The following is a 17,155-nucleotide window of genomic DNA, read 5'->3' on the forward strand; positions in this document are numbered from 1 at the left end:
TTATAAGTTAGAAAACATTATTTCACAATCACGTTATTGGAGGGGTTCTGCTTCAGGAAGGAACTTGAGCAGTTTCTTGCACACTTTGCCGGCTTTAAGCACTACTACACAACTACTTGGTTAGCACTGGAAGTTAAGAGACCTTTAAATACTCTCCAGTTGTGCAAATCTGCAGATTTTTGTTTTTAAAGGAACAACATTTTTTTCAAACTTGCATAATTTTGCTGACTTACAGTATGAGCCTGGCATATGCCACTTTCTTATTGCAGAGCCACTTTTCAAGACCTTTTTTAAAGCAGAATTTGCTAAAACATTTTCAACTGGGCTTTATTTAATTTTATATTATATTTATATGCTGAACAAGAACATGTTTTTTCCAAACATACTTCTAGTAAACAATTGTGACTGAAATTTTCCCAAATGAATCTATTAGCCAGATGAAGCCTGGAATCTTGGAAATTACAAGTCAAGTGGTCAGTATTTGGCAAAATTATACACAATCTAAAACAGGTTCTTCCAGCCTGGAAGTTTCAGGCAGCATTTATAATAAACATCACTCTCAGCTGCACCTACAGCAATATAGGCAAAAAACAACCAGCCTCTCTTTATAGCGTGTATTAACACCTAACCATATAAGCTTTCTGTTTTATTACCAGTACTTTCACAGTGATCTAATTAAGGTATATATATTTTTATTTTTCTGAACTCCTTGCAACTATCTTAAAAAAGATGCACACACACACACACACACAAAAGAAAATTTTTATATAATAGAAGTTAATCAGTGACTAAACACAGACAACCACTTTCCTTCCACCCTTTCTACTCCTTTACTCATATATGCCAACCATCTCTGTGACACGAAGCCCTTCTCAATTTTTCTCCTACACAGAATCTCACAGATCTCCCAGAGTTTAAGATTCAAGGTGTTTCCTTCCTCTCAGTGCAGATCTGACAGTTAATTGAATGATTAAAATAAAGATTATGGTTGTAGATGAACAGGGAGAACATTAAAATATAAACAGAGACAGCAAATCTGCTACTGCTGCGAAGGAAACAGACTTTGAAGAATTCTCCTTCCTTAAGCTCCCTGCTCACATCAACTCCTCTGCAGAAATCATGAGATCCTTTATATCCTAGGCTGACAGGAAAACTCAAGCACAGAAGATCATCTAAGATAGTCAGTACTTCTTAATGAGATCTAGTAACTGATACAGCCATCACACCTACCTCCAGATCAGTGAAGAGCCCCTGGTTGTTCTGAAGTATGGCATACATGCAATGTGCAACTGTAACTGCATGCTTCCAGTTGTGATAGGGCACACGACGATAGTTCTTCTTCACAGACATAGTAAATCGGCATAGCTTTTCAAGTTCAAAGCTAGAAAGAAATCAGTTTGGTGAGAGATGAGAAATAAGAATGGAAAAAATAAGGAACAGAGTAGGAAAAGATGTTCTTGCATTTATTCCTTGCTGGGAAGAAATGATTATGAGAGCATTCAAGTTTTGGTAAGGACAAAAACGTGCAGATGCTTGACAAAACTCACAGCTCAAGGCATCCAGCTCAGGCAAAACAATTACATAAACTTAGATAAAGAAAAATCACTTGAAGGTTTCCTACTCAGCCTATAAAATATCGAAACTGTCTAATAATCTAACTGTAAAATATTTTCAAAACATGAAACTAGAAGATTTTATGCAAAAACATTGAAGAAATATTCTTGTTTAAAACAACATTTCAGTGAAGTGCCAATACAAAAATTGTTTTGAATGAAAGATATAAAGATTCTCCATAATGACATAATGGAAAAAACATAACAAAACAAAACATGTCAGTGTTTCTCCATTTTCATCAAATGATATCATTTTAAATGATTTTTTTAATCTTCTTGCTATATTAACATATACAAGCAAAATCAAAAATATTTTCATTAAAGTAATATTACAAAGTAGTTAAATAATAGTTATGCTTGGCTTATGTGGCTTAAGAACACTTCCAAGAGTTATATCCCACAGTATCAGAGCTCTATACAGCATTGAAAAGAAAGAATTCCTTTTGTTTACAGATTTATGTTTTCATTATTTCTTGTATATCTCATGGAAGGAGTATTAATGTAGTGTATGTGAGCTGAGAAAGTAAAGCTGGATATCTCTCGTTTATCAGGTAAAACTGTAAACACAAATTTACCATGCAGACCTAGTTAGAGAAAATATATTTCTATGTTTACGTGCTGAGAAAGGTAATTATTCTTCTGCTTTAGCCTGAACATGATATTAGTAAAAATAGAGGCATAGTGTTTAAAAAATAGCTTTAGAGTTAACTTTTCATTCTAGAAAGTTAAGTCAGACACCTCTGATGTAATTGGTAAAAAGAAACAGAAATCGTAATGAGTATCAACGATTTTTCTTAAAAAAAAATCCTCCCTGTGCAAGACAGTTACAGATTACACAAGTGTATCCAGGTGTTAAAGGAACAATCTCTTCAATATAATTGAAATCAAATTTTAGTCCTAAAACAACTGCAAAGTTCTTGAAGTCCTTTATGGAGAGCTGAGGTTATTTGTTACTTCAGAAATTAAATACAAGTCTGTCAGTCCCAACAGTCTCATCTTCAAATGTTTCTCACTTTTTTTTAATTTTGTATGTGAGACTTGAGACTCATTTGAAAAAATATCATGTAGATAGCAATTCTTTCCCATCAAAGTTACACCTTGAAAAAGCAATAATGATAAAGGCAAAAAATAGAAATGAAAACTTGAACCCAAATCTTGAATCCCAGCCATTCTTTCAGGAATGGAAATAACCTAATTATATTGAGCAGTACAGAACTGTACTTAGACCAATCATCCACTTTGCAGTATTGAAGAGAAGAAGAGAAAGATCCCCAGGTTTGACAATATTTATGTTTTGAGGGCATGGAAATTCACCTAGTTATTAAGATGAAACAGCCACCAATAAATGCAGTTTTGAAGGAAAATACTTCCCTTCTCAACTGCCTATTTATAAATTTTTCCACAATGTGATGAAGTTCCTTTCTCTAAGCAATGGGAATATACTTGGCCAAGGGACTGCTGATGTTGGCAATGGTAACAGATACTGAGAGAAAGGACAGTAAACGAAATGACTTTTAATTCTGAAATTGCTCACTTCCATAATTAACGCACAATTATGCTGATATAAATTGATTTTAACAAGAGTACCTTTAATATCTTCACAACCCTCAGACCGAAAAGCAAAAGAAACCAATTTCAACTCAGAACCAAACAATACTTCTACGTATAGGAAGGACAACTGTTCAGACAATATCATGAGTTCTTTCATCTTGCTGTTCACAAATAGTAAGAATTAGAGACCAAGAAGCTAGGGCAAGAAGTTTAGTTTGCTTTTCACAGTCCTGTACAGATCAGGCAAAGCAAATAAGCTCCAAAGGAGATGAAGATGCTGCATGAGAAAATAATGAACTTAACATTTCAAAATAAATAAAACCATAAGTAATGGAGTTAAAGCAATAAATCATATAGTTCATACCAGGCTGTCCCACAGGACTGGTGAACCATGTAGACAAAAATGGCAGGCCAGACATCCTCATACGGACTGATGTCAAAGTGGTACCTAAGAAGAAAGTTTCACCTTAGTGAGAACAAATGCTCTTTCATTCTTCCTAAAAGCAAGTGAAAATATCTAGATAATGTGAATCTGACAGCATTTACTTGTTTCTGAATATACATAGAAAACTGACTTTACAGGCTATATCTTCCAGCAGTGTAGATAAATATATTTCTAGTAAGCTCAAGGAAACTATGTTGGTTAGCCTTTGGCTTTGCCTAATACATAGAAACATAAATATTTATTTAAGAATCTGTTGTTTAAGTAATGTACAAAAATCTGTGTTGACTCCTAAAATCACTTTCCTCCCATGAACTGTGTAAATGATGTATCTAATAATATATTAACTGGCTTTTTTCACATAATTTCTGTCAAAAATTTGATGAGACTTGGTCTAATTTTGCTGAAGTCACCTTTTACAGGCTAATAGAAATTGAGCACAAACTTAAAAAATCCAGCATTGAATACAGCATTTTTTATGTTTCATGAGCTAAGGATTTATTTCTTCTCAATATCAACATTTAGACTTAACATTAGGGACATGACCAGCAGAACTGTTTGTCCTTCTATTATTAATTAACCCCTTTCGCTGCACCTGCTGTGCCACAAGTCTTCTATTTACTTTCCACTGAACCTAGCTAAACATTTGTGCATGTATATGGCATATCAAACAGCACAGCAGGTGCGAGAGAGCTAAGGGCAGCTGAATTGCATGGAAAATGGTTAAATGCATTCAGAGCCCTCAAATGAAAGGATGTAGATATAATTTAGAATGAAACCTGCCATCTTTAAAAGTAAAAATCATTTTGGCAAGGAGGTGGGTTATACAATGTCATCTAACAAAGTACAAGAAACTGTATTGCAAAGAGTAAGATTATATTAGGGCATAATCCTGCAAGCTGCTAATACACTGGCTTTCAAGCAAATCACTTCAGCATGTAATGAACTTTAACCATAGTCTCTGTTAAGTGGATGCTTGCATGATTTGTTTGATTGTGGCTACAGTCTCAACACTTGACAGGAGTGAGCTCTAGAGATTAAGTTAAGAAAAACAGTTTAGACTTTCTGACTCAGAACTGTAAAGTTTTGATTTGAGGCACCCGGTCACTACAGCAGAATTTACTGTCCTGCCAGAAACAGTGACTTAAAAGCTCAGATGAGTCACATTGTTAGCACCACCAATCTAACACAGATAAAAGCACATCTTCAGTACTTGGCAGACCCTTGAGGTCTAACAGCAACTTATTTCAGAAAAAGCCTAAGACTATTCAGATACTGTAGACTGAAGGATGGCAAGTCCTTCTCTGAAGTTAGACCCTAACTTTAAAGCCTACTACCAGGGATTTGCAGTCCTGAATCATCTTCAGAAGTTTAGAGATCTGTATTCATTTTCCCCTCCTTCAAGAAATACAGGCAGAGGCATGAAACACATACACAGAAAAAAAAAAAAAAAAACATCAGGAAGGAGCTGAATCTTTTACTCTAAAACATACAAGAAGTGGTGAGATCATGCTATTGTTCTTAACTATTGATATACCGATTCAGCCTCCTCTGGGGCTCTGAGCTGTTGGTGACTTAGGACTTCTGGAAAGTTAGCTCATCTTTGCAAAGCTTTCATATAAACTAATGTAACTGCTGTACATATAGCTGTGGAAAATGCTACCGCTCTGAAAACGTATAATTTTACACCTTTGAGAAACACATTTTGTTCACAGGTCAAGAAGTTTAACTGGGTATTAGATAGATAAACACCTAGGATACTGGGTTAGCTCTACAATAAAAGTGCTTCCTTAAACATCCTCCACTATACTTAGGGAAAACCAATCATTTTTTTCACAGACAGATACTGGTTGCAGTTGTTTGCATATTGAAAAAGTACTTACAGTTCAATTTCTTTATAAATATGTGGAGGCAGTGTACAGTGCATGAGGTTTTGCCACTCTTCTGCAGTACAAACACTGTGGTATGATAGTTTCTCCATTGTTACACGGTAAATACACTCAGAATGGCGAATTCTGTGGTACATCTGAAAAAGGGAAGTCATACATTAATGTGAGATTTCAATCAAGGAAAAAAGCATTTCCTTCCTGTATTCAAGCACTTATTCTTAAACCATTCATTTACAAAAAATATTTGTGATTCTGGCTGCCCAACTTTACACATCACTGGAGGCAGTCAAGGCCAGGTTAGTTAGTGTCCTGGGCCAACCTTGCCTAGTTGGTGGCAGCCCTGTGCATACTGGGGGATTGGAACTGGATAATCTTGAAGATCCCTTCCAATACAAGTAATTCTATGATTCTATGTTGAAGTTTGGTACTGAAAAAATAAGTACTCTTTGTAATTAACTGAGAGTTTCACACAGCTATTGCAAACATTGTATGGTTTATGAACAAGTGAGGACACAGCAAAAGTAGTGCTCTTGAATATTAAGAAACACTATTAGAATGAGTGAACTTGCACACATTAGAATGATCACGCAGCCCCAAATTTAATTTATATGCTGGCCTCTTTACTTGCCTTGAGTCATGTGGAATAAGATTTAAGTAAATTTAGATAAAATCTGCTTCTTCAGTTTAATGGCAGTATGATGCAAAATGGTTTCATGTAAACTACCAGATTTAACTGACATACTATCTTACCTCCTATTAATATGAGTGATTTATTCTGCATTACATTTTTATACTTATATAGCAACGACCATTCAATTGTTTGAACTTTCTACATGAATAGTAGGTTTTTTTCTGAAAATATGGGGTTTAAACATGAAAGTAGTTATCCACCCTTTTCTAGCATTAAAAATCCTAACTATATATCACAGCATTTAAACGTGTACATTTACAATGTACATTCTTCAATATCAAGCTTATGGAGTAGAGAGAATACATGCAATCTTCATCCTCTTATTAAATTTCTAAAACTGAATACATATATATATGTATGAATAACATAACTGACTATATTATCTGAACTTATGAAGGTGAATAAGAAGCATATTTTCTAGTGGAAAACAATAGAAGATAGCACTAGTTTTCAGTCTTCTCTTGCAGTTTAGCTGTATAAAATGGAAGTGCATAGCAGACAATTATTTCAGGAAGCATCAAACAAATTTCTACCAGTCCACTAAGGGACAACTATTCTGCAAATAATTCAAGGACTCCTTGTTTCTTATTAATTCAATGAAATAGATGTATGGATCCCTTCAATAGTCTGGAAGCTGAAACAGCAGATGAACTACTTAAGTAAGATTCTAAGTCTTTATGTTATAACCAACATTTTAGAAAACTGTAGAAAAAAGAAAATAACTCACGTTAGCACAGTGTAAGGCTAAAGCACAGAAGACTGCAAACATTTTAAAGTTGTTCTCATCAGTTTTAGAGAAGGCACTTCCACTTATTTTGTTCACCATCTGCACAACGCCTATTACACTTCCTCGGCTCACAATAGGCATGCACAGGATATTTCTGGTTGTGTAGCCCGTATAGAGGTCTACTTCTCTGGAGGGCCAAATAAAAGAAAGAAAGAAAGGAAAAAAAAAAAAAAAAAAAAAAAAAAGAGAGAGTCAATATTATTTATTAGTACCAACTGCTTGCTTCCTAGGAAAGAGGATTTATAGGACATAGTGTCAAGGTAGACATAATTAGTACATGCAAAAAGTTCACCTCAAAAGTTTTCAAGTATTTCCATCTACGCAGTCAGATTTAGAAACAGTTTCTTAACCCTTTCATTTCCATTTCCCATTCTTAATCCTTTCATTTCCATATGCAGGATAAATAATCAATACTTTATTACCTATATAGTTTGATCATTCATTAAATTAAATATGCTTAGGTACTTCCACATGTCCTTTGTTTACAAAATTTTCTTTTTTTTTTTTTCACTCTTAAAATCTGTAACAGGAAAAAATAAAATTCTTCTCCTGACATATATATTTAAAAAAATAATAATAATTTTTAAAAAATATTTTATCTTTAAAATATCTGTAACGGTAAAAGTATATAAAGTGATATCTATAGGTTTGCTCCTTAACAGAATATCAAAGATCAGTGAATGAATCTCTAATATGAAATGTAAGTAGGAAATAGCAGTTTGGTGAGTTTTTTCTCCCCTAGTGAATAACATGTTACCTGTTAAAGCGTGGATCTGCATAGGCATCTGGGATGTTAAGGACTTCCCCAGTTCTTGCCACTTGACCAGCTATTCCTTTTTCTATAGAAAATCTGCAATCATAAATAAATAAATAAATAAATAGGTGCATTAGTCACACTAAGAACTATCTGGAAAGCTATTTTTCCACTGGAGTCTGTCCTGGGCACAGTAAGAGACATTTGCTCCTGAGCAGCGTCATGCCGATGCTTTTAGGAGAAAAAACTAGAAGACAACTAGTAGTAAATAAAATAAAAAGCACATGCTCAGGCAGATATTTTCTGAAAACTTTCTGAAAATACTATGTATATGCAGACGAAAACAAAATATGCCATGGTAAGACATTTTAGTAACAAAAGTTCAATGTCTTCAATAACCCTAGGGGTTGCACCTAAGAAATAGGACATTTGAACAAAACCTATGACTTGTGTTTACCTTTACAAGACATCAATTTCATCATCACTTTTACATATTTATTTTTAATTTAGACACATCATGTACAATACAGAACTTGGTTATTCATGAGGCAGATAGATTTGATTAAAAACAAACAAACAAAAACTTGAAAGAAGACCAGTGGAAAAGTCAAAGCTAAACATCATATGCATTTGCTATATACACTTCAGAATAAGTAGCATGTTTCATCTCATGACGTTCAAACAACACCATGGTAATAGCTACATAATTACCACAAGATAATTAAATATAGCAAGCATATTCAGGAGTTGAATCAGAAAAGTCTACAAGTATCTATTGCTAAGAAATAACTCTCAATTGACATAAAACAATTATAAAATATAAGCCTAGAATGATTAGTGGAGAAAAAAATATGAAGTTAGAATCATATGTGGAACACTTTCGAATCTAAACATGCCTGGGTAGTATCATGCCCTTACTGATGTTAGTGTCAAAGCTGTCAGTTTTCATCCTGTACACCCAGATTTTAGTCTAGTTTCTATTTCTTATTATTTGAACAGTATACCAATTTCAGCTCTTTCCTGATGACTGACTCAGTGTCACTCTTTTACCGATACTAAAGTTATATATTACTTTCAGTACATATCACTCTTGAAATGGTTCATACCTTCTTATTCAAAGTTACAATAATTTTCATATAGAAAGATAAAGATATAAGCAAAAAAGAAATTATTAAGGAGTATAAAAGTGCATGTTAAAGTAGGCCACCTTCTCTAGCATACTGCACCTCCTTGCCTGTCAGCATATAAACTGCACCAATTTTGAGTGCTTCCATTCACAGTCATACAACATAATAAGTGGGTGCAAATTTGTCAAAAGGGGTTCAAGTGATGATATGAATCACATCCCACATTGGCCCAGAATTTTTAAAGATCGAATTTTAAAAAATCTGAAAAAATTCACTTTTGTTTTAATAAAATTTTGGTGCAGGATATATAGTCATTCTTTCTAAAAAAGCCACAGGTTTAAAACCCATGTCTCTCTAAAAATTTCAAGGCATATCTATTAAAGAATTGTCACTTTTAAAAAATAAAAAATGCTACATTTATTTTGACATTTTGCCTCCTTCACTGAAAATATGTAAAAGCCAACACTTGTGGGAAACAGAAATACATACCGATTTCACCATTTCAAACATACTTCAGAATCACAGTTCCTTAAAAGTTTTAAAATACTCTAAATTCACTTCAGAAAAATTAAGAATAAAACACTGAACTTGAAATCTTCAAAACCAATGATCAGTTCATACTAGATTCTAAGCCTATTCCATCCATGAGAAGTACAAATTGCATTTCCTTGCTTGGGATGTGCTTGAATAGCATGAATTCCAATTCCTCTCAGGAACCCTCTTGGGAAAAGTCATCCCATACTGGTAGATCTACGGATTAGGTGCACCTTTACCCGCACCTTTACCTACCTCAGAACACCTCTGTTTTTTTCCCAACATGATTTCCAAAAGGACCGCCTCCGGAAGACGGCATTTCCAGGAGTGACGTTATAGCTTCAGAGACGTTGTTTCGATGGCACTGCAATGTCATTCCCAGAAGTACTACCTTCTGGAGGCGGGTCCTGGTGGGAATGATATCACAGTATGACAAGTATTGTCAGGGTACCTGCAGATAGGCACAGCGACTGGGTAATAAAATGCCTGCAAAGCCCTAGTTACAAGGAAACTGCATTCTTCAGCTAGCTACTCTCACCTTATTTCTTTGGTCTTCTTAAAAACAGGTTTCCCATCATTTTCTTCTCCAATATCAAAAAGATCTGAGTACAGCTCCTTATTTTTGTGGTCAACCTGGAAGAGTGCACACCTATCTGCATTCACCAGGTTTTTTGCATATATCTACAGACAAAAGATAAAACTAAAGTTAATGGTCATGGGTTAACTTCAGTCACTTATCTGATAAATAAATCTGTTTTAAGCACCATCTACCTTCACAGCAATATTTTAAATGGCACGAAATTCAAATGGCAAATGTGGTAGTTTTTCTTCAGTATTCTCTGTTAATTATATAGTATTGTTCTCATTGTAAAATGTAGGGGATTCTTTAGAGGTTTGAATATCTGCTAAAAGAGAAAAGGCCTTCTTATTTAGCTGCATTTCCATTTCAACACATGCTTTTCAGAATGGTACCATTCTCCCTATTTTTAGAAATTTTTCACCTTAACATAATTTAGGGTAGTATGGTTAGGTTGCGGTTGGACTTGATGATCTTTAAGGTCTTCTCAAACCTGAACAATTCTACAATTCTATGAATTTTAAATAGACAGGTTATAGCAAATACTCAAGAATAGTTCTGACTTTTTTTCTTTGTCTTCAGTGCAAACATATTGGTATCAAATATCCAATGAAGAAGGACATAAAAGAGAAGCTAGTGTGTGTTTCTAAAGAAACCTAATGTGCTTGTGGCACATAAAAATAAACAAACACAGGAAAATTAGAAGTGTCATGATGGATTGCCATGTGCAACAGCACAGGAAATAGCTGCCATCTCCTGATGCCAGTGGCAGTCCTTGCACAAAAACTGGGACTTAGAGGTTCCCCTTCAGCTAAGTAAAACCCACAAGGCATTATCCACTCAAGTACCACAGAGAAGGTCAGGGAGACTGCAAACTAATAAGCAACTTTTGAGAAATACTGCTTGCTTAGAGGAGTAAGAAATGCAAAGGTCTTGACCACTCAAACCTTTTGTACCTTTGCTCAAAACAGAGGAGTGAACGTAGACTTGGGCAAAAAAAGAAGAGAAAGGGTCCTTTGAGAAAAAGGTAACTTCTGCTTTCCTCCTTGCATCTATTTTCAAGAATGTCTTTATAGCATTAACTTTACTGTGGAATTTTAATGTAAATGAAAATTATAAGAATCCTAAAATCCCTGTACTGTTATCTTTATTATTATATAAGAAAATCTAATTTTAGTGCAGTCTCTGAAGGGCGAAATAGTGAGGTGAAATCTACTGTTGTTCTTCCCTCATTCTGAGTTATAGAAGATGCTACATAATAACAGAATTGCACTCCTCCCAAAAATGGTAATAAATGTGCAAATTGGCCCAAGAAACAGCCAACTGCTACAGATTACAAAGGAAGATCAGAATGGAGCCTGTGTGCAGGTTAAAAATGCAGAATCAGGATGCAGCCAAGTGGTGGAAAAGATGAAGAAAGAGTAAGCATACTTAACTGCCAGTTGTGTTTTCTACCAGACCTCTCATCATAGAGTTGGGAAGAAAGTCAATATTTGTTCTCAGTGCCATATACTATATCATACCAGTTCCTTTAAATGTTAAGCTATTTTTAAACAGTTCATTTGAATTGGAAAAATCAATGTTCAGAACGTGCAGAAGTCTTGACTATGTATTAACAAGAATAAGGCAAACACTGCAGAGTATTTTCCATAACTAATTCAGGTTTCTAAATAAAACCACTTTTGCAGTGTTTGCATTCTTAATCTGTGGTCTTTGAATGTTCTAGCCTAAGAGTATCACTCTGGAGATCAAGGTATGCAATGAAGTATTGTTGGTGAATATATTTGAATATGCAGATTGAAGTAATAATACCAGGGACATGATTAAAATTTACAATCAAGGAAAAGAATTATTTATTTAACGAATGTGACTAATGCTAAGAAGCACAATTCATATAGTAAACACTTAAAATGTGCTACAGGCAACCAATCCACAGATATTTGCAGATACCATTCAGGAAATAATTCAGAATATGAAAATGATTAAAAAATTATATTCTGTTTCTTAACTTTACTGTAATTCATTGATTAAATAAAGAATATTAACTATTTCAATAGACGACTTATTCTTCTAAGTTTGTTGGGTTTTTTTTCCTATGTTTTTTATAAAATATTGACTGACTGTTGCTCTGGCTATGGGTGCAGATACTTTTGCAAAGCTAAATGGATGTCATGAGCATGTTTTCAACAGCTCACTCAATAGCTAGAACAAATACTGCAGAAGTAACGTTTGAACTCTAGACCTCCTATAGACAATTTCTTCATAAGTGTTTTGCACTATGTAGAAAATTGAATTTAGGAAAAAGGAACAACAAGCTGAAACAAAAACAGAAGCCTTTTCATAACAATTTTAAAACCTTCAACACACCATAGAAAATGCACAGGTCAGAGACAGTTATGTGATTACTTATGAGACTTGTGGGACGAAATTGTTGCAACCACCAAAATCAAGCTGATCCTTCCTTTCCTCCTCCATACAGAGATGTTAATTCTGTTTGCATTACGTGTCTGATATAAACAGCTCTGACACTTCAATGATGTGCAATGTCTTACTTCAAGGAAAGGAGAATAAAGAACTTTAATAACAACAATTAACAAAATTAGAAGTGAAAAAGAAAACTTACCATTATATGTTCAAGTAGAGAATCTATTGCAACTATATTATCAAAATACGTTCTGTAGAGAAAGAAAAGTTGATAAATATTTGCATTTAGTCAAACACTTCTCCAATGATTGTTGCTGGCTCTTGTTTTGCAGCTACTGAACAGTTTAGCCCAAACAGATGAGAACAACTGCGCCTAAAAATCATTGACTGGCTTTCTACTGCACAAGAAAATTCAGAACTGGTCCTAGCTCTGTTCCTATAAGCCATTATTCTACAGTGACAGACCACTACAGAAAAAAAAAAAGACAAGACTACCAAGCATTGCCTGCTTTGGACTCAACAGGTCCTGCTGAGCAGTGCCAAGAATGTATCAAAATACTTTGCCATCTTTTACACACCTAAAATTTTTAAAAGTGAAGCAAAAAGAAAAAGCAATCCAGAAGACAAAAACAAATACATTAAAAAAAAAAAAAACACCACTTTTTTTTTTTTCCATTTCTGACTGCAGATAAATGTTATTGACAGGTTTTCAAAATATTTCATTAGATTTATGCATAGAGAATTATGTAGTGAGAACTACTGAATACTATGCAGTGTAGCTAAATTCATGTCTTATTGCCCATCTTTTAATAGTTTTTAAAAAGAAAAAGCTTATGAAATTCTCAGTGAGTATTCTCTTATTTTCTACTGCCCCAGATGCAGCACGTTGTACTTGGCAGACAACTGATATTATGACTTAAAATAGAGATTAAAAAAAAAAATAAAAACATTATGTCAATTCTCTGTTTCATAGCAAAGAGGTAACTGTCCAAGGACAGTCAAGAACATTGAATGATAAAGGTCAAACATCTTAATAAAATAATTCTAAATCTTTCACATACCAAGTCTTAATAACCCTTGGATTACAATGTTCCCAGGCATGGCCCTGAACATATATACAGCTCACTTCTGTTTGTGCCTACTGAATAAAAAGGTACATACATAAAAAGTCCCACACTTTCAGGGTCATGAAGATACACTGCCTTTTCTAAAACGTTACAGGAGATGTCCCTGATATATTGCATGCTATCAATTTTCTCATTGAATAGAAATCTTCTTTTCATGTAGGAACAGGTATGGATCATTTTTAAAAGCAAGTTGATTATTTGCTTGCTAGAGCAATTGCTAATCGCATCAACTCGAGAACTGTTCATTGAGAGTTAAAGCACCTGTGTGCATTATGCCTCAGTGCCCATTTTTACAGCTATCTCTACTGTTGAAAAATGCTTATAGTAGCAACAAAGATAAAGGGATGAAGGACAAGCAGATTACCTAGAACATTATATTGATTTCATAAATCTAAGCCTAAACTTTCATACTTCTACAGTGTTTTTAGCTTAATCTCTGCATTTATTGTGAGGAGAAATTAAAAAAAAAAAAACAACATATACTACACACAGTTAGAGAAATAGAGCCTCCAGCCATGCAGAAGACCACATGACCAAATATATTTTGTACATCGTAATTGTATCTTACATATTCTCCTGCAATAAGAACAGGAAAGTTTAACAGCTATATCTGACTGTCACCCACATAATTCATTCCTGTCCCTGCTCGGAAGGGACATCAAAACAGACTGATGAGATCATAGTGGAAATTATGCTTTGGAAAAGCCTTGCCAAGACAGTGGTCATGGCCCCAAGCTGCCAGAGTTCAAGAAATGTTTAGACAGTGCTCTCAGACACAGGGTCTGAATTTTGGGTGGTCCTGTGTAGAGTCAGGATTTGGACTCAATGATTCTTGTGGTCCCTCCCACCTCAGGATATTCTTTGATTCTGTCTCTATACTTACTTCGATACATCAAGCAAGAAGTCATTCAGTTCAGTCTGCTTGGCAAGACCTCTGCACACCTGGAAGAACAGATCACATTATCATTTTTTCCAAGAGGTCACTGAAGTCAGAGGTAAACTGAAACTGCAGTTTTGTGGTCTATTCACTTAATTTGTATTAAACATTCTAGCTCAAAGTTTTTAAATATTTTCCAGCACTGTATAAAATTAAAAGCTGGATTTGTGTGCTGGGCCTCAATCATAGCAATCTAAATGTTAACTAGCCTACTTAGCACCAGATCAGAACTCCCACGTTCTTCATAGGCAAGAAGTTGGGCAGAATGAGCCTTCTGCTTTTGCCCAGAGGAACAGAAAGGAGAGGAATGAAAATGACCGTTGGACAAGCTTTAATTAAAATTTCCATGTTTTGTTTTCTTATGTGTTAAAGATTCTTCATTGAAGAGTAGAACATTATTATAAAGTGATGTACAGTTAAAACTGCATACAATTAGAATTCTATTAGTGCACAATAAACAAGTCCAGCATATTATTTCTGAATGTTACAGGGTGAATGATCGTCCTAAACAACGTCAAGGATTTCCAGCACTGCAGTGGCAAATATTATCTATAAAGAAATGCAAGAAACTTTGCCTAAGTCTTTTGCAAGATGCATTATAGACAGCTTAAAAAATAATAATAATAATAATTAAAAAAAAAAAAAAAAAAAAAAAGCAAGCAATAAACTCCCTTCTTTAAGTTGACAGAAGGACCCTATTTCAGCATCTTCCATGAGCTGATGGGATAGGTTTAGTTTTGGTGTTACCATCTTCTATTAGCTGAAGGAACAAAACCTATTAGTAAAGCTGAATAGCAGCTATCAGCATGGAGCTTCATCAGACACTCAAATAAGAACAGCATGAAGCATCCTTAGTGGGAGTAGGACCACGAAGCAGCCAGCAAAGATGGCTGAAAGCAGCCTTTGCCAGAAATACCAAATAATTTAAACCTGATTAGTACGATAGGAGGAAAGCAATCAGGTGGCCTAGCAGTTACCTTATTACAAGAAAAAAAAAACCACATTTTTTTCCATTTCTGATTTAATAACGACTTACCTACTTTGGTAATGTTTCTTTTTATTAAAAATAAAAGGAATAATAGAAATACTTTTTATTAAATCATATGATCCATGGTTGCTAGGCAAGAGAATGAGCTCAATGAACACCGAAAAAGTTAGCATACTTTTTCTAGGATCTGGAAAGGAGGTTATGATCAATGATTCTCTAGTGATTCCACTTAAATTTGAACACATTCTGCAGTCCAACCAATCAAGCTCTGAAAAAAGGATTACATAATGAAAAAAAATGAAAAACAACCCAAACTTACTTGTACTTGATGTATTGCTACTGAAGCCCATGCAAGATTTGCTGTTGCAACCTGAAGCAGAAGAGAAGGCATTCTGAAAAAATCTTTATAACATCATATAAGTTACCTGGTAATTTTTCCTATCCAGCTGGTAAGTGAATTAGACAAAGAAAGACAGAAACAATCTGTTGGAATACTGCTAGTTTGTGAAAGTATCAGTATTCTCGCAAGTGTTTCAGTATCAATAAGATGCATTCAGCCTCAACAGAACATTTCTCCTCTTCTGTGTCACAAAGATGCTTATCGATGCTTTGGAAACGGTGTTAGATTAAGAACCCATCAGATCAGAGACACAACACAAAAACAAACATCTCACAAGTTGAGGACTCTAAAAATTATAGTGTTGGGTTTTTGGTTTTTTTTGTTTTTTGTTTTTTGTTTTGTTTTGTTTTGTTTTTTTTGTTTTGTTTTGTTTTGTTTTCTTTTCTTTTTAAAGATATCTGCTACAGGAACAAAATATCTTCCTGGAGCTGTGTCTCTTCAGCCACAATTATTTCCAGCTTTAAACAGGCACTGTCTCTTTCACTACCTTTCTGGTGACAGAAGGATCAGAGTAGATCTCTCAGTTCAGGACAAGTACTTTTAAATATGACAGTTTCCAGGCAACATTTCAAGAAAACATCATGTAAGCTGCAGTTAACTAAGCTGTGCTACTATACATGATCTCCTGTCCTTGAAACATACGAGCTTTATAGGAACACGAAGAACATAAGTACAAGAGCTCTGCCACTGCATTCCCTCTCTCATCTACTATTTTTTTTAAATAGAACACATTGTACAGATTTTATAAAAACCACTAAAAGTATTCTTTCTGAAACCTGAAAACAAACGAATGATTTAGAACACTCAAAAATGACCATTAAATATTTTTTAACTTACAAATAAAATGCTTTTGTTTAGTAGTCAGCCTTTTACAAGTAAAATATTAATGAACTTCAGTTAAAGAAGGTATTTAGTATAAACAATAAAATACATAGTCTGAGACTATATAAATTGTAGACTGATGAATGTAATAGGACAACATCAAAAAATAAATACACAGTGTGTAAGCAGAAGAAGTACAAGGCCTATGAAGCTGGTTTTGTGCAAATGTCTTTCCTTTGCTGTGTATACAAGCAAACCAGCAGCACCATACTAATCAAGTACCCTGCCATGACCTCTATCTACTAGAGAAAAAAAACCAGCTGAGACACTGAGGCTGAAGCCACATGTAGTGACTACCAGGCTAACGTACAAACATAATAACTTATGTTACAGAATACACAACTGACAAATACTACTAATCCTTTTTTTTTGGGGGGGGGGGGGGGAGAACTAATTTTATTATATTTTTTTTTTTTTTTTTTTTTTTTATTT

General features: G+C 34.4%; 1 protein-coding gene across 1 annotated transcript in view; it reads right to left on the reverse strand.

The window, feature by feature from the left end:
• PDE10A (phosphodiesterase 10A) overlaps nt 1–17,155 on the reverse strand; it is a 159,945-nt gene that overhangs the window by 20,740 nt on the left and 122,050 nt on the right. The window contains exons 9-17 of the mRNA XM_042816608.1: nt 15,761–15,811; nt 14,400–14,458; nt 12,589–12,640; nt 9,927–10,069; nt 7,731–7,823; nt 6,914–7,100; nt 5,490–5,632; nt 3,529–3,612; nt 1,231–1,381 (exon numbers count right to left, since the gene is read on the reverse strand). Of these exons, the coding sequence (XP_042672542.1) occupies nt 1,231–1,381; nt 3,529–3,612; nt 5,490–5,632; nt 6,914–7,100; nt 7,731–7,823; nt 9,927–10,069; nt 12,589–12,640; nt 14,400–14,458; nt 15,761–15,811 (963 nt within the window). The remainder of the gene's footprint in view (nt 1–1,230; nt 1,382–3,528; nt 3,613–5,489; nt 5,633–6,913; nt 7,101–7,730; nt 7,824–9,926; nt 10,070–12,588; nt 12,641–14,399; nt 14,459–15,760; nt 15,812–17,155) is intronic.

The sequence above is a fragment of the Centrocercus urophasianus genome, unplaced genomic scaffold (assembly GCF_019232065.1).
Source record: "Centrocercus urophasianus isolate 14NV4802_14NV808 unplaced genomic scaffold, USGS_Curo_1.0 seq_10, whole genome shotgun sequence".
NCBI lineage: Eukaryota > Metazoa > Chordata > Aves > Galliformes > Phasianidae > Centrocercus > Centrocercus urophasianus.